General features: G+C 41.3%; 1 protein-coding gene across 1 annotated transcript; it reads left to right on the top strand.

Annotated features, from left to right (window-relative positions):
- The first annotated feature begins 1,764 nt into the window (after positions 1-1,764).
- LOC131384363 (histone H2A.N) lies at positions 1,765-12,964 on the top strand. The gene is made up of 2 exons (XM_058445065.1): positions 1,765-1,938; positions 12,571-12,964. Exons 1-2 carry the CDS (start codon positions 1,765-1,767, stop codon positions 12,751-12,753), a joined length of 357 nt encoding a protein of 118 aa, XP_058301048.1. The 3' UTR covers positions 12,754-12,964.
- Positions 12,965-18,766: the final 5,802 nt, after the last annotated feature.

Genomic DNA, 18,766 nt, shown 5'->3' on the forward strand with positions numbered 1-18,766 from the left:
CCATATATGGCATTTTAAAATAGAGAGTTGAAAGATGAGACTGGTGACTTGAGAGTAAGAGTCGGGGGTGGGGTGGGGGCATAGTTTTGACAACCAGGCAACAAGCAACTACCTTTTCCTTTCATACTTGTTCCTTTCCAGTACATAGAGGTATTCTGTTTAGTTTTTGTTGTCGTTGTTGTTAACTCAGGTACTATTCAGATGTTTTTCCAGGGTTTTAAATTCAGGACTTTGCAGAGTATCAAAGAAATAATTCAGAAGAATTCAACCTACACTATAAGTAAGTTACATTTGAAATTCTCCAGCAATGAATTGATACATGTAGCAATTATGTAGAGCACATGCGTAACTACAAACATTGTAGGGCTCTGGTGTTCAGTTTTGGAAGGAGATAGAATGAGAATTAGAAAGCAAAGGCTCCAAGGCTGGCTCTGCCACTCAGACGCTGTATATGACCCTGTGCAAGTCACTTAAGCCCTCTGAACCTCAGTGTCCTTCTCTGTTAAGTGGAGTAATGCTAATATCTTACCTCATAGCATTGCTCTGATAATTAACTGGGATAAGGAATGTTAGTGTGGCATCTGGGACATAGTTAGGACTCCTAAGTTGACAGCGCTATTATTATCGCCAGTCCGTTTCACCAAGGCTTGATGCAACTTACAACCAGTGGTAGGGGAAAGAGTGTCCATTCTGATCTGGTTCTTCTCTCCTTTGACACCCTGGTTCTCTGGTGTCCTCTTATCTGTTCGTTCGTGTCAGGCTGGTCACTTCCTTTTAGCTGAGCTGATATACTAATTGCAGGAAGTTCATGGCCTATCTACAATTTCTCAAAGTCGAGTCTTGTAGATACAGTGACTTCCTGGCATTCTTGTTCACACTGTCACCCGAGTTCCTAATTGCTGTTGCATAACCAGGTATGTGCTTGCCTTTCAGAGGATGCATTTTTCTCCTGATGCAAATACAAATACAAGGCATAAGTGCAATGTCTGTGAATAGATGCCTCCTCCACTCCAACCCAAATCTTGTGTAGTTGTTTCAGGAAGCTTTCATAGATCAATAAATTCCATATCTGGTTGGTCATTAGATTCACCTGGCATGCTTTAGAAAAATCTGTCTTCCAGGTTTTCAGTCCCAGTCTTTTGAATATAAATCTTAGTGGCTAAGAATCATGTAATAAAAACACCTTGAGTTAGGTACAATAAAAGAATAACTTCTGAAATGACTGTTGCCTGGTAAATTAACGGCCGTTGCATCAAAGTAGCCTCTCTCGTTTAGGGTCTACACCTAATCTCTCTTTTTTTTTTTTTGAAACAGAGTCTTACTCTGTCACCCAGAATGGAGTGCAGGAGTGCAGTGGCATGATCACGGCTCACTGCAGCCTCCATCTCCTGGGCTCAGGTGATCCTCCCACCTCAGCCTCCCAAGTAGCTGGGACCACAGGCATGTACCACCATGCCCGACAATTTTTTTCTTTTTTTGTAGAGACAGGGTTTCACCATGTTGCCCAGGCTGGTCTCGAACTCCTGGGGTCAAGTGATCCTCCCACCTCGGCCTCCCAAAGTGCTGGGATTACAGGTGTGAGCCATTGTGCCGGCCTACACCTGTTATCTATTAAGGATTCTGAGCGCCTTCATCTTCTGCAGGTGTGATCACTAATTTAATTAGGAAAGCATACTTCAAGCCCTCCCTATAAAACCTTTTCGGAGCACACACTTGCCTATAGCCAGTGCTCTGAGCTAGTGGCCTAAGGATTGAGCTTTCAACATGTATTTCATTTGCTTAAATGACCTAAGATTCCCTAAGAACAAGACCGAGCTTTATTTCCCAGTCAAAAAGAAGTATGAGTGGGCCAACTCAGCCACTGGGAAGAAGAGGAGGTGGAGAAAGAAGAGGAGGAAGGAAGCCTATTTTAGTTACATGGAGAAAATCCTAAAGCAAGTGAGTTGGTGCACTCTTTGTAGCAGCTTAGAATGGCCAAGAGAGGTATCATGTTAGCGGCCCTGGGTATCATCTTGACTTCAACTTACTGTGATACAGGAGTCCTTCACACATTGTGTTCCTGAAAAGTTATGTGCCAACAGCTTTTCTAAATTGGATCTGCTAATGGCTGCTGTCTTCTCTCGCTTTGTTTTCTTTCCGTTGGCAGCAACTCTGAATACCTGAGTTCTTAATGAATGTCTCTCTCGCTCTCCTATCTGTTGACAGGCAATCTGTAAATCTGTAAACTGATTATTTTTTCTTTTTTTTGAGATGGGATCTTGCTCTGTCACCCAGACTAGAGTGCACTGTTGCAGTCATAGCTCACTGCAGCCTCCAACTCCGGGGCTCAAATGATTCTCCCATCTCAACCTCCCAAGTAGATGAGACTATAAGCCCACGCCACCATGCCTAGCTAATTTGTTTGTTTGTTTTAGTGGGTTTTTATTTTTTTTTAGATAGGGTCTCACTACGTTTCCCAGGCTGGTCTTGAACTCCTGGGCTCAAGCAATCCTCCTATGTTGGCCTCCCAAAGTGTTGGAATTATAGACATGAGCCACTGCACCTGGCCTAAACTGATTCTTAAACGCCCTCTCCTTTTCTTGTACAGCGGATATTTGCCACCTAGTCTGTTCTGTAACTTTGAAGAGTGGCATAGATCGGTTTTCGTCAAATGATGCTCTGTATTTCTAATATTACTTAGGAGGGGTAGGCACCCTTGTTCCTTCCTCCTGCCCACCCAACTTCACCCCGTGGCATAAAAAATTGGTAGAAAACAATTAGGAAAATCTTCCCCCTCAAAAGCTGGGGAGATTCAAAAGATGTAAGGAGGTTTTATGAAATCTTGACTGAATTTTACGCCTTCATGACAAGGAAGTAAGTTTGAGCGTTCACGTTGTCATACCACAGCTCCCATATTCCGGTAATATCATCTAGAATCTGTTGCTTATCTTGGGAAAAGAAGGAGAAAATGAGATTAAGGGAAGATGGGAGAGGAGAGAAGGTGCATGATATGTAGTGAGGATATACAGAACAGAGCTTCTCAACCATAGCCCCGTTGACATGTTGGGGCTGGTTAACTCTTTATTGTGGGGTTCTGTGCATTGTAGGATGTTAAGCAGCCTCTGTGGCCTCTATCTGCTAGATGCCGGTTGCACCCTCCCTCCCAGCTGTGACAACCAAAAATGTTCAGGCATTGCTGAATGTCCCCTGGAGGGCAAGATTACCCCCAGTGGAGAACCCCTGCTCTAGAGCCTGTAGGGCTGGTAGGACCCTCTATGGGAGTACTTGCATTAAATAGTCCTTTGTGCATTCCCTGGACATTCCCCTCTAATTAGTCTTTCTTTGGCTTGTTCTTAACTGTGTGGGCCTGGCAGGCCACCTTGTACCTCCCAAGGCTTGGGTCTGTGGCTGGAGTCACTGTCTCAGGGCACTGTAAGGATAAAACAAGATATTGGTTGGATAAATGTATTGAGTGTCTAAGTGGTCTAAGTGCAAGTCTTGCTTGCTGTGGGAACTCAGATGAAAATGATGCAGCCTTTATTGTAAAGGGACTCACAATCCTGCGGTGGGAGAGAGTGTTGAGGAGGAAGTATTTCTCAATTATTAGAACCAGGAAAAACTTTTTGAATCTCACCTCAAGCCTCCCTCTCTCCTCCCTCTCCCTCTCATCCCCCATCTCCCCCTTCTTCCCTCCCTCTCCTCTCTCTTTCTAACACACACACACACACACACACACACACACACACCCCAACAAGAAGCTGAGAGCAGTGTGAAAATATGACTTGCTCAATATGTCTCATGTCCAAGCGGAGCTAGGATTAGAGTGTTGGGTAAATGATTCTCAGAACAGCTTATTTTTACTACTCTGGCTGTCTCTCTAACATTAAACAAGGACACTAATGACATGTAGCAACATGTGATACAGGGCCTGACAGCAGAGAGTGCCAACGTCCTCAGCGGGAGGAGGAACTTAGTAAGTATGTGTGGAACACAGATAAGGGAGCTGGCACTTGGGGAGGAGCCTTACAGGATGGATAGGATCTGAAGAGTGCAGTTGAGTGTCAGCATGGTAGGTAGAAGTGACAGATGAACAGTGGGGTGGAGGCTGGAAAACACAGGGACACATCCGAGGAAGACCAAGTTTTCCAGCCTGGCTGAAGACCACAGAGAAGTAATAGGAAGAAAGAGAGGCTGAAGATTGAGAAATGTTAAAGTAAAATGCTTGCTTAATGTGAAATATAAAGTGGGAAAGCACATTCCAAACTAAGTGTTTTCCATCTTCAGACGGTGTTGGACGTTAACTCCACTTCTGTTAGGAAAAACCAAGTCACAAAAGTTGAAGTGACTGGAATTAGTCTGTGTTATCCAACAACGGTTATCTTTCTCACCAGCTCCAAATTCTCCTCCCTCTCTTCTTTCTCATCCCAAGAAACTGCTGATAGGTACTGTGGACCCCAAAAATCTGAGATAGGTCTCAGTTAACTTAGAAAGTTTATTTTGTCAAGGTTGAGGATGTGTGTCTGTGACACAGTCTCAGGAAGTTCTGATGACATGTGTCCAAGGTGGTAGGGGCACAGTGTGGTTTTACATGTTTTAGGGAGACATGAGACATCAATCAATATGTGTAAGATATATACTGGTTCAGTCTGGAAAGGTGGGACAACTTGAGGCGAAGGCGGGACAACTCAAAGTGGGGAGGGGGCTTCCAGGTCATAGATAGATAGGAGACAAATGGTTGTATTCTACTGAGTTTCTGATTAGCCTCTCCAAATGAGGCAATCAGGTATGTATATATCTCAGTGATTAGAGGGGTGACTTTGAATAGAATCAGGTTTGTCCTAAGCAGTTCTCGGTTTGGCTTTTCCCTTTAGTGGTTTTGGGGGTCCCAAGATACATTTTCATTTCACATCCCCCCTTTTCTTTTTTAAAATCTTTTGGAGAAAACATTTTAGGAGAAAATTAATCTGCTCTCAGGTTTTGTCTGATCTCTCATGGCTAGGATGGTTTATTTTTAGATGGGTAGGTCTTGAGTTATTAGGAAAGTTCATTTTTAGTAAGTTGTGAAGTCTCATGTCCCATGAAGAGAAAGTAGGGGGAGGAAGGGAGAAAAACAAAAACAAAAGAACAATATTGGAAAATTGGTATAGGCCATATTACTCTGAAGTCCATAATTTAGTAGGCAGGTATGAAAGTGGCTTCTGTAGGTAAATAGGTTGCTACTATTTTCTTCTGAAGTTTAAGTTGTCTAGTTTCAGTTCGTAGGGCTTTATGAAAGCACAGCTTAGTTTTCAGTGACTCTAAATTGGGAAAGATAGGGGGGAAGAAAAAATTTAAAACATTATTTTGAAGACTTGTAGCCAAGAAAAATTAGAATTTGGTCTAAACTGTAGAAAATAATAAAAATCAAACAACATTAGGCAAGACTAGAATCTAATAACAGGTGTATCATAGTTTTTGAAATATAATTTATCTCTCTCTAGTTTCCCATTTTTATTAAAGACAAATCATGGTAGGACTGATTTGTTTTATTATACTTGGCCTGATTATTTGTATATAGTGTAGTAAGAAAAATTTTTTAACATAGGCTTTTAAATTGGCTTTGATGGAATTTTGTTCCATAGAAAGAAACTTAGATAAGAGTTTTTAAAAGCCAAGCCCAGTCATAGATTTGTACCATCAAATACCTATGAGTTGAGTGAATTCTTCTCCTCTTGAGGTTCCAAGATAAACTTGGGGCTCCTGGGCCTGTCAGAAAGTGACATTCTTTACTTACCATAAGTCAGCCTGGCTGAAGACCTATACAGGGACTGTGTCAACAAGGTATGAGGCCAGTTTTCCTAAGGGGCTTTTATTGGCTCCATAAGTCAAGTGTGATTCTTTAAAAGAAAGCACACCATTCCAGTCAATGGTGTCAAAGTCTTGGTAAAATAACCAGTTTCTCTAGTCGTGTCCTGTCATAAATGAAAATAGATTCTTACTGTACTTATGTAAATAACTGTATTTTCAAAAGTTAAGAATACTGATAAATAGTTTGCAAATTCTGGAGAAATCAGATAGAGAGAAACAAATATGTTTTAAAGTTTGTTTCATAGGCATACACTAAATTGTTGAAAGTGATCAATAGCTCAAAAGAAAAGTTTCCTTGACTATGAAAAAAACAAAACAAAGGATCAGCAATAAAGTTTTAAGTCAAAAGTCAAAAAGATTATTTCAGTCTTCTATTAGGTCACTCCATGTAGTTAATTCTGTTTGATATTTATAAACATTTCCGTTTTCCATGAGCCTTAAACATTTTTCTTCTATTCTGATGTCACAATCTCCAAAGTTATCAGAAATTTGTATTCAAGAGTATCTGTTAGAGCTTTATAGTTGTTTATAAAGCCACCTTCTAAAGAGGACCAAAGCAAACAACAATTGTCTGTGGATGACAACGTTTTAGGTCAGTCATAGTTGACATACAATTGACAAGGAAATTTGTTACTTCTGTGGCACACAATAATTTAACATAACAATTATAATTACTGATAATGTATACTAAGTCATATCAGAATTATAGGAATTTCCCATAATTTTGGAACACATACCAATAACATATTTCTATAAATACAGCCCAAATAAAGTCAAATATCATTTTATATTTGACTTGTTTCCTGTATAATTTGTATATCAAATAAGTCAAACTAGGACTTTTGGGAAACCCAGTATCTTAAAGGATTAAATTTTGACTTTAGGGAACCTAATATCTTAAAGGATTAATTAGGTCAGAAAAAGAGGCAATTTATAATTTGATTTTGGAAATTTTTTAAAATATCAAAGGTTAAAAACACAGGTCATTGTAAAACAAGTCATTCATTTGACCAAAGTGATAACTCAAGGATTTCAAAAAAAGGCAAAAACTTTCATTCTTTGAGAGAGGACACTTAATTTTCCAAACAATAAGTCCTAATAAACAGTATGAAGCCAACTAAAATTTTTTTTTTTTTTTTTGAGACGGAGTCTTGCTCTGTCACCCAGGATGGAGTGCAGTGGTGTGATCTCGGCTCACTGCAAGCTCTGTCTCCGGAGTTCATGCCATTCTCCTGCCTCAGCCTCCTGAGTAGCTGGGACTACAGGCGCTTGCCACCACACCTGGCTAATTTTTTGTATTTTTAGTAGAGATGGGGTTTCACCATGTTAGCCAGGATGGTCTCGATCTCCTGACATCATGATCCGCCCGCTTCGGCCTCCCAAAGTGCTGGGATTACAGGTGTGAGCCACCGCACCCAGCCCTTGTTTTTAAAAATTTTATAAACAATCTATAAAATTTTAATCTCGGCCGGGCATGGTGACTCAAGCCTGTAATCCCAGCACTTTGGGAGACTGAGGCGGGTGGATCACCTGAGGTCAGGAGTTTGAGACCAGCCTGGCCAACATGGTGAAACCCTGTCTCTACTAAAAATACAAAAATTAGCTGGGCATGGTGGCATGTGCCTATAATCTCAGTTACTCGGGAGGCTGAGGCAGGAGAATTGCTTGAACCAGGAGGTGGAGGTTGCGGTGAGCCATTATCACGCCACTGCACTCCAGCCTGGGTGATAGAGTGAGACACTGTCTCAAAAAAAATTTTTTTTTAAATCTTGACCATAAGATATAATTTCTATAAACTTTTTATAACTTTTATTAAGGAGTCAGTTAATGTTTCAAAAAAAACCTTGTTAATCTGACATAGGGGCTTATGCATTGGTCTTGTATCAGTGTGTCTTTGACATTAATTATTAATTTATAGGGAAACTGAACTTATTTTATCTCTCAAAATTGGCCCTTACAATCTCACATATTCACCTCTTCTGTGATAGTCCCTGGGCCTTGAGGAGTTGAATAATTTTAATTTCTGGCCCTGTGACTCAGGAATGTAGTTTATTTTAATTGGCATCTTCTATTGGGCCTGAAGATGAGGCTTTAATTGTTGTCAGTGTTTAAAATTTAGCAGGACTTGGTATCCTTTTTTAGTCCCAGGAGTCAAAGTCCTATAACTCAATGTCACAAGTACTTTAAAAGTACTTGTATTTAAAAGTATGAGCTGAAAATGAGTTGAAGGAGAGCATTACTATTTTGTGCCCTTTAAAAGGAGAAAGAAAACTGAAAATGGCGAGATGCAATGAAAGTTGAACTTTGGGCTAAAAAAAGTTAAAATCTCTTATAATTTATTAAGAGTAAGCCAATCCCTTAAGAAAATTCCATTGTTCTAACCAATTATTTAGTGTAGAAGTGTTTTTTTAACATCAAGCCCAATTTCTAGAAAGATCATTATACTTTCTCTTTAATTGACAACTTGATCATATAAAACTTTTTTAAAAAACAAATTTTCTTATTGTGACTTACACAGACTGCTGATGACATGTTTGGACTTTCTGGCTTGTCCTGAACATCCCTCTTTCTTGAACAATCAGTCATTTTACTTTAGGACTAAATCTACCGTACAAGACTCTTTCTCATATAAAATTATTTCTCTTTACTCCTTCTTACCAAAAAAAAAAAAACCTCTTTACTTTTATAGCTTTCTTCACATCTTTCTTATTTCTTGGTTCCTTTTATCTTGTTTTATATATAACCTTTAAATACATTTTAAATTAGACAGAAGTCATTTACCTAGATTATTTCTGAAAACTGTGATAGTCATCATTTAAAGTTATGGAACCATCACTGTAAAATTATAACTGAGACAGTGATCTCAGTTTTAACCTCCAAGTTGTCCTTGTTCGTTCTGGGGTGTAGGCTGGACTAACTTTGGGAGGAATTTATAGTTTAGCTCTGAAACAAAGACGATAACAATCCCTTCCCCAAACAAACCTTACTGCCTGTAGACTAGACCATCTAAAGTCACAAAATTAGGAGTTATGGTAATCTTACTAAATTTAAGATGTAGTTTTTCATTAAATGAATATCAATATCTTATTAAAGATTACACAAGTTGGCCGGGCACAGTGGCTCACGCCTGTAATCCCAGCACTTTGGGAAGCCAAGGCAGGTGGATCACAAGGTCAGGAGATCGAGACCATCCTTGATAACATGGATGAAACCCCATCTTTACTAAAAATTCAAAAAATTAGCCAGGCGTGGTGGTGAGCACCTGTAGTCCCAGCTACTCAGGAGGCTGAGGCAGGAGAATGGCATGAACCTGGAAGACGGAGCTTGCAGTGAGCCGAGATTTCGCCACTGCACTCTAGCCTGGGTGACAGAGCGAGACTCCATCTCAAAAAAAAAAAAAATACACAAGCAAAGATCATTCTGTTTTTGGGCTGTGTTTATAGTTTTGTAAACCCTATACCAAATTTTGACAACTTTATAGTATTTGGCAGGGATAGAATGAAATTGTTTAATTAATAAATGCAAACAACAATGTATGTTGGCAATTATTAAGACATTTCTAATATTACTTTACAAATAATGTTAAAGGTAATTTATTAAAGATTTTACTTGTTATATAAACTTGAAAGAGCATTTGATTGGCCTTTTCTTTTTTCCTGATAAAATATTTGATTCAAGTGTTTTATTTTCTTAAGCCAATTAGAGTTCTTTTATAGATTTTCAGTAGTGAAATATTATATATATATTATCTATACAACACATAAATACATAGATGTATTAGGCATGCCAATAGAAGTACTTCCTATCAATTCATAAAAAAACTTTTTTTTTCCTATCTTAGACTTTCAAATTCTTGACAACCTGTTTTATTATCTTAGGCACTTGTCAGTTAAATAGTCTTAAACTTGTATATTAAAGGAAACAACTCAGGTAAAAATCTAATAGCAAAATTTACATCGTAAGTTATGGAGAGAAAAAGTCTGTTAGAGGGAAATTAAAATGAATTTAACTGTCATTTGAACATAAAATTATAGAAATTATAAAGTCCTTTTAAATACACACACACACCCCCCCTATAGTTTTTACTTCAGAACATTAGCCATGAGATAAATATAAATTCACCAGCTTGCAAAATGAACATGTTGGATCTAAACAGTGGTTTTTATCTGAAGAGAAAAATAACAGCAGATTTAAAGCAGGCAGAAAAGAAAAATAGCGAAAAAGAATTTAGGAACAACATAGTTTGCAGGTCAACCTTAGGGCTCTTTTTCTCTAATTAAGTGTGTACAAAGACCATATTCCATTTTACATAAACTCTGGCAAGTAGAGGTGTCATAAAACCTACGGAGTGTTCGAAAGGGGGTCATTCTCCTTGTTTTCTCCTCATTCTTAGATTATGTCTCACTTTTTTTCTGAACGGGGGAACAGAGCTGTGGCCTTGGGTTTTCTGCGTGGTGGGTTGATGTGTGCTGCTTGTGGCCAGACTCCACAATGTATCACCACTAAGTTGTTTCACCCTCTTACATGTCTCAGTTTCTCTCTCCAGAGGTCTAAGACTTCCGAGAGGGTTCAAAACGCCGGGTGATCAGTCTTTATACGTGTTTCCTGGATGAGTCTTTTTTTAAAATTAATTTTTGTTAGAGATTTCCCTGTGGGGTTATTGTATGTCATGGGGTTCAACCCCCCAGACACTCCCACAACGCCCCCGGTCACCCAGGGGCGCCGTTCAGTTGGGAGGAGCAAATGCCCTTTCTCTTCAGAGCTGGGAAAACTCAGTTTCTCATTTATCTATGAAAACAACAGTTCGGTTCCTCGTGTAAATGTACACAGACAAGCCGAATCGAGATTAATTTTGGGAGACAAAGTAATAGACAAGACCTCTTAGAATGCATCTCCGAACTAGAATTAGGCTCCTTAAACAACAACTTCCTAGGAGAGAAAAAATAAACAACAGCGAAGGGCATTTCCTGTAAGCTGTGTTCAGCCACCCCTACTTTGTAGCTCTCATCCACCATTACACACATCGAGGTCAAATCCTCTCACAGTACAAGATAATCTCTGGTACCCCGAAAGCCAAAGAGGTCAGGTCATGTAATATAGAAAAACAGACCTTTAGACCTAAGAAAAATCTGCCTATGACTCTTGAAACTCAACAAAGAAAACAGAACACCCCAAAAGGGGTGACTGGAACCTTTGTTCTGAATTCTTTTAAAAGGTTCAAGTCATTGGAAGCCTCCTCTAGATTTTTTGGTACTGTAGATGGCAAAGGGGCAAGGAGGTATGGGGTGGAAGAAAAGTAAATGAAAGAACTTTTTTTTTTTTAAGACAGGAAATAAACACAGAAACCAAATGCATTTTTTAACTCTTTTATAGTTGTGAGGAATTTTAGTCAAATTAGAGAGGTTTTGTAACCCATAATTTGGAATTTTCACTTGGATTTGATCAAGTCAGGTAAAGCTGGTCAAATCTGATGGAAGAAAGACTGGAACAAACAACAACAACAAAAACCCAACGATATGATCACTGAGTGTTCTAATGGAGAAAAAATTAAGACCAGCTGGTTGTTGAACTTTAGCCAAGACAAAACTCCAATTCAGTTATTTACCTAGGGATGGGTCTGAGGCTGAAGACTGCTTTCTACCATCCTAGAAGCAGGAAAAAAAGCCTCCAACTCCTCTTCCCTGCTGAGAGTGAGCTCAAACTACCTGCCTTCCATCGTCCTGTAAACAGGAAATCTTGCCTTCCTTGTTGGAAGCAAGTAAAACTCCAAAACAAACAAACAAAAAAACAAACAAACAAAACAAAAGAGGGAAGAGTTGTACAGCAAAATAAACTTTAGTTCTTGACTAAATTTGGGGAGATCAGGGACTCTCTGGAGGGAGTGCTTGCAGACTTCACTAAATTGTCCTATTGGTTTGAGCCATAAAGTTAGCTCATGCTGGTACCAAGCACCGACAGATTTGTCAAAGGTCAGGGGCCTCTCTACTCAGAATCCCTTTATGGTTACCAAAATGTGGACCCCAAAAATCTGACACAGGTCTCAGTTAATTTTTGTGTGTGTGGTTGTGTGTGTGTGTGTGTGTGTGTGTTTTGTCAGTTAATTTAGAAAGTTTATTTTGTCAAGGTTGAGGATGTGTGTCCATGACACAGTCTCAGGAGGCTCTGATGACATATGCCCAAGGTGGTAGGGGCACAGTGTGTTTTTGCATATTTTAGGGAGACATGAGACAGCAATCAATATGTGTAAGATGTACATTGGTTCCATCTGGAAAGGGGACAACTCGAGGTGAAGGCAGGACAACTGAAAGTGCAGAGGGGGCTTCCAGGTCATAGGTAGGTAAGAGACGAATGGTTGTATTCTACTGAGTTTCTGATGAGCTTCTCCAAATGAGGCAATCAAATATGTATTTATCTCAGTAGAGGGGTGACTTTGAATAGAACAGGAGGCAGGTTTGTCCTAAGCAGTTCCCAGTTTGACTTTTTCCTTTAGTTTAGTATTTTGGGGTCCCAAGATTTATTTTCCTTTCACAGTACAACAGCCTGTTTCATCAAATGCCTGTCGTTGCCCCTTTAGGTGGTTTATTATTATTTTTTAATTCATCATTCAACTTGGAGGTCACTTACGTTGTTCCACTTGTACATGAATTCATAGAAACCATGAGTACTGGGTGTTGGGTCAGACCACAACTGTTGACTGTGGGAAGCCTTTACTTCTGTCTCACCCTTGTGCCATTTCTCCCCTAGATCCACCCTGATTTCAGTGGGCGTTCCTGGGTCTTGTATGCACTAGGTGCCCTGAATGCTTGGCAACTGGAATGGGTTAGCCTGGAGGCATTTAGACTGTCCTTCTACAACCACAGAAGAGCCATCACTGGCAGAGAGATCCTTGGCGCAGTTAAGCAGAGATCTTCTCAGAAGAGCTTTTGAATAAATGAAGTTGTTCAGAATGGCCTTGTTAAAATGACTCACTTGTCAAAAAACTGGATGTGTTGGAAGGCTGGGTTGGAAGACAAGATGTCTGAGAAGCTGTCCTGCTGCGTGAGGAGTTTCATTGCTACACACCTAGTCTCCAGGTCCTGTGTCTTTGGCATCCAGCTTACTTCATAAACATAATAAAGGAAAGGCATTTTCTCTTGTGTGTGCTATGTGTGCATGTGTGCATGTGTGTATGTACTTGTTGTCTATGGCTATTAATTTATTGTGTATACTACTCCCCTGTTTTGTGCTTACCCATTGTATTCTTTGAAGGACACAACTAGATCGATGACACTGTATACCCATCATCTCTCCCCACTCCAGACTGAGGGTGGAGACTGCTACACTAGAATGAACTGAGATCACAAAGGACTGGGGGCAAGTTGGGGGCACAGATGTGGGGGTATTAATCCAGGGAGAGGGGAGCTTGAAAGCAGACCGTATTGCCCAAACTTGCAGTGTAATGAGGACTGCTGCCAGCTTCTGGCTTTCTCCCTATCCACCTGTGCCTGCCTCTCCAACCTTAGCCCCCTTTTGCTTTGGCCGTAATTTACCCTTTTACCTGGCTTGTGTAGATTGCTATGGCTCTTGACAGTGTTGAGACATTGTTTAGATTCCTATGAGGAAAGACGATTTTTAAAATTTAAGCACCTCTGCCATGATTTATAGGAACCAAGGCAAAAGGTGTCTGCTTGCTCTTTGAGTATAAGAATTGTGGCATTGGGGCCAGGCGTGGTGGCTCACGCCTGTAATCCCAGCACTTTGGGAGGCCAAGGTGGGCAGATCATGAGGTCACGAGATCGAGATCAGCCTGCCAACATGGTGAAACCCCATCTCTACTAAAAACACAAAAATTAGCTGGGCGTGGTGGCACGTGCTTGTAATCCCAGCTACTTGGGAGGCTGAGGTAGGAGAATTGCTTGAACCCGGGAAGCGGAGGTTGCAGTGAGCCGAGATCGCGCCACTGCATTCCAGCCTAGTGATGGAGTGAGATTCTGTCTCAAAAAAAAAAAAAAATTGTGGCATTGGTTATCTATGTAGCACTTATATATAATAATGTGTGTAATAAGTGTACAAGTGTCAAATGTATAACCTGGTCCCAACTGCAGAAAAAAGACAATTATAATAGTATGATAAAATCAAGGGCAGGCATGGTGGCTCACATCTGTAATCCCAGTACTTTGGGAGGCAGAGGTGGGCGGGTCGCTTGAGCCCAGGGATTGGAGACCAGCCTGGGCAACATGGCGAAACCTCATCTCTATTAAAAATAGAACAATTAGCTGGGTGTGGTGGCATGCACCAGTAATCCCAGCTACTTGGGAGTCTGAGGCAGGAGAATTGCTTGAGCCCAGGAAGCAGAGGTGGCAGCGAGCCGATATTGCACCATTGCACTCCAGCCTTGGCCATGGGAGTGAAACCCTGTCTAAAAAAAAAAAAAAAAAAAATTCACGGCAAGGAGCAAAAGGGATAAATGGGATGACATGCTGTAGATAGGGGTGGGTGGGGGGCCTGGGGAAGCCTGGGTAGGTGACATGAAGGAGAAGGTCTTAAGAATGGAGAAGGGTTCTGAGCTAAGGGAAAAGCCTGAGCAAAGGCCCTGAGGCAGGCAGGACAGTTCTTGGATTAACTGGAGAAACTAAGTGAAGCTGGGACAGCTGGGCTCTAGCAAGCAAGGAAGAAATACAACAGGAGACGAAGCTAGAGGAAAAGACAGCGGCCATGTGATGCAGGGCTTGGGTTTTACCTGGGTACAGAGGGACACCACCGAAGAATTTTAACTGGAGAGCTGACATTTTACTTAGGTGTTCTGTTTTCAGACAGAGTCTTTCTATGTTGCCCAGGCTGGTCTTAAGCTCCTGGGCTCAAGCCATCCTCCTGCCTTGACCTCCCAAGTAGCACCTGGATTATAGGCATGTACCAATGTACCCAGCTTTATTTTGTTTTGTTGTTGTTGCTGTTGTTTTTAGTTGAGATACAACCTACAGTAAAGTGTGCAAACCTTAAGCACACCACAAAGTTCTACATATGTATACCAGATTAAGATACAGAATGGCCCCATCACTGACTTAGTTTTTAGACCTCTGTTGCTGCTGTGTCAATAATAGATCACAAAGTGTGGAAATGAGAAGATTATTTAGAAATGTTCTGTGTCAGTTTCGTAGAGAGGTGATGGTGATCCAGATGAGTGTGAAAACGGAGAGAAGTGAGAAATTTGAAATGAATTTTGGAGAGAGAATAGAATGTGCTCATGGAATGAATATGAGCATGAAGAAGAAAGTGCTGATTCCTAGTTTTGGAGCTTGGGCATTGTGGGAAAGAGAAGTGCAATCTACAGAGATGGAGAAGACTAAACACAGGACAGGTGTTTTGGGGAGAGGAAGAAATTGAGAATTCCATTCTGGACATGCTCATTGTGAAATACCTATGAAACGTGCAAGTGAAGATGTGAAATAGATAGGACTGGGCCCAAAATACAAATCTGGGAGCCATCAGCATCAAAAGGCAATGTATAGATCAGCAGGAATGGAGGAGATTACCCAGGAAGATGGGGTAAAAAGGAAAAGAGAAAACCATCCAGGAAAAAGACTGCAAAATTCTAATATTTAAAATCAGATAGTGGAGGAGCCAACAAAGGAAACCGAGGATAAATCTAAGAAAATCAGGAGAGGGGGGTGTCATGGAAGCCAAGAGGCAGAACACGGTCAGACTGGTGTTCACAATCCTGGCGGGAATGTGAGGATATTTATGTCCATTTGGTGACATGGGGGTCATGGTGATCTTGAGAAGTCAACTCAGTGGAGCACAGTGGGTATCAGCGAGATTTGAGCAGGTTGAAGAGTGAAAAAGAGGTAGTTAGTAGAGACAGCTTTTTTTTTTTTTTTCTTATGGTGCTGAGATGAAAGGTGAAATCTAGTTTGAAAGAGAAGAGAGACACAGGCTGGTAACTGGAGAGTCACCTGGTATATAGAGATTTTTAAGATGAGGGATACTAGAGCTTAATTGTTCATTAGTGGGAATTCCCTAGGATAGAGGGAGATATTAATCCAGAAGAAAGTAGAGAAAGACAAAGGACCTTGAGAAGGTAAGGGGAGATGTGACACAGAGTAGAGGTGAAAGAGGAGAAGATAGATACAAATTTTGGTAGGTTTAGAGGTTTGGTGATGAAAAGATGGATGGAGTTGATACCTATTTCTTTTTTCTTTTCTAAATGGTACAAGTAAAAGCAGAATAGGGACACAGGAGGTTTAAAGATTAGATACGAAGTTGTTTGAGGGAGTAAGTGAGAGTTGGACACTTACGGACAGATGGATGACTAGGAATAAGTGCCTGTTTGAGATTTGTGATCATGAATCAAAAGCAAAGCCAGTCTTGGGTGACTTTCCCTAACTATGTGCTCCAGTGCCAGCATGGAGAAGATGGAGTTTGGGTTCTGCCAAGCGAGCTGGGAAGGAGAGAAGAGCAAGAGAGCAACTCCGTGGTGGCCTGTGTGATCCAGGCCAGATGGTAGGACCAGGGGGTGAGAGGAGTGAGAATGTCATGGAGCTCAAGGGAAGCACAGAAGATGTCATGCCTGTAAACAGAGGCTCCAAGAAGGAATTTTCTCTCCCCAGCAACCTTCAACGTTAGCTCACAGATGAGGGCACTTGCCTTAGAAGCAGTGGTGACACCCAGTGACCACTCTTTGAAGTGCACCTTCTTGGTTTTAGGTTGTCAGCAGATCCGGAAGTGTGTGTTATGTTCCACTTGGGAGGCACCAGAGCCCTCACCATTCTCTCCATGGTTCTCTCTCACAGGATTCTGTCCCATTGGTCCTGGGCATTTCAAGGGGATGGAGAGGCTGCTGCTTAGGGTGGGTAACTAGAAGTGGACTGAAGGCAATCTGGGGGCTGTTAGCTCCAGATCCCAGACCTGGGCTTCTCTGCTAGGTTCCTGCTGTCCTGAGACAGATCCTGGATCCTGGGATGGCTTTGGGTATTCTAAAGCCCTGCTTGGGTTTAGAAAAATGCCAGGTAGTGACATAATCCTCTTCCAGCCCACAGTTGTCCTGGGGAAATACCATCCTGACTGACCCAGAAGTGTGTGAGGACTCTCTTCTCAGCACCACCTCCCGAAAGTTGACTGTCCCTGGGGTTCTAAGAGGGTTCCACTCTCTCCGGCTCCACTTGACTCAAGCACTGGGATCCGGCTTAGTCTAGAGGGAAACATAGATTCCTCCCAAAGTCCTGTCAGTCATCAGAGGTACTGGGCTTGACTTCTGGGACAAGCAGTTGGGTGTCCCTTAGTTAGAGGTTATAGGGAAATACAAAGAGGACCAAGACAGGACAGCCCCTTTGCAGCAACCTAAGGCACTTTTACTGTTCTGATCAAGTACCCTGTACCAGGACATGCTGTTTCCCTTCCACTTTAAGAGGTTAGTAAATCAGGTTTGAGTTCAAACACAAGAGGGTCACTGAGGCATGAACCATGGCATGGGGTAGGTGAGGGAGGTGGTTTCTAAGGTGGTCAAGAAATGGAGGAAAACTGTTTCTGACTCACCTCTATCCCTCTTCCCCATCTCTTATCTCACACTTCCCAGTTTGAACTTGACTTTGTACTTAGGACAGCCTGGTGTCGTGGAAGGAGCCTGTGCTGAACTTGCAGTCGGGTCATCCCTTGGCCACATATCTGCTTCCACATCTGTAAAATGGTGATGTGGTGATGGCGTATGGTTATGGTGAAAAATTAAACAATGTACATGAAAGTGTTTCTTACACCAACACAATGCTTTGGTTTAAGGCATTATTATTAGATATTTATACCAAGGCAGATTTCACAGACATTAAGGAAAAAGAGAAAAGTTTTATGGCAATGAAATTCCATTAGAGGTGTACCAGGCCCTGGGGGAGCTCGTCAGAGGCAAAGTGACCGTTGATGTCTTTTCCAAGACGGAGAGAACACAGAAAGAGGTGGGTAAAGGAGAAGATCCACCACTTGGAGTCAGACAGACTTAGCTTCTTATCCTGTATTTGCCAGTTACTAGTTGTGGCATCTCAGACAAGTTCCTGAACTTCCCAGATGCTCAGTGTACCCCTGTATAAAGTGGAGATAATTCCTCCCCGCCGACCTGTTGAGACAATTAAATGAAGTATTACCTGTAAAGCGCCTTGAATAGAGTATGCACTCAGTGAATATGGTATCATGAAAACGAGTTAATTCAGGTCATCTCAAACTAAATATTTTGGACATATATTATGGGCCAGGCACCAGGCTAGGTGGTGGGTGATTTTGTCTTATAGCACAGCTTTTCAGATAGACAGTTCTAGTTCAAATCCTAGATTTACCACTTACCAGCTGTAGAAATGTATTTAACTTCTTTGAGCCCTAGTTTCTTCCTATATAAAGTGAGGGAGAATAATATCTATTTTGAGAGATTATTGTAATAATTATATAATCTATGTAAAGTGCCTAGCACAGTACCTGGCATGAACAAAGTCTCAAAAATGGCAGTGATTATAATTAATATGATCATGCTGAAAGTTAAAAGGAGGAGATGCTGATGTATCAGATTTAAAGCCAGACACTTAAATGACTTTATTTATAGCATTAAATCCATCCTTGAACCAACCTTCTCTGCATTAACTAAAATATGGGATTTACTTCCCCTTATACACATCTACACATCACTCCCAAAATACTGAAAGCAAGATACTTCTATTGGCTGTAAAGAGGGACATCGTAAAATACGGAAATGGGCAAGAGAGGACAGCTGTGTCGTCTGTCTTTAGAGCTTTTTCAGGGAAGTCTTTTGAAGATTTGAAGTGTTTTTGCCAGGAGTACATCCTCCCCACCCCCAGCCTCAATTGCCAGATGCACATGCCCTATGCACACGCCTTTTCCTCTAGGGAAACCCTGCTCAGGGTCTCAGTGTCCCCTGGCCCAGCTGCCTTAACTTAGAGCAAATGCAAACTTGCCCTGTATCCCCAGT

The sequence above is a fragment of the Hylobates moloch genome, unplaced genomic scaffold (assembly GCF_009828535.3).
Source record: "Hylobates moloch isolate HMO894 unplaced genomic scaffold, HMol_V3 SCAFFOLD_10, whole genome shotgun sequence".
In the NCBI taxonomy this organism is placed as follows: domain Eukaryota; kingdom Metazoa; phylum Chordata; class Mammalia; order Primates; family Hylobatidae; genus Hylobates; species Hylobates moloch.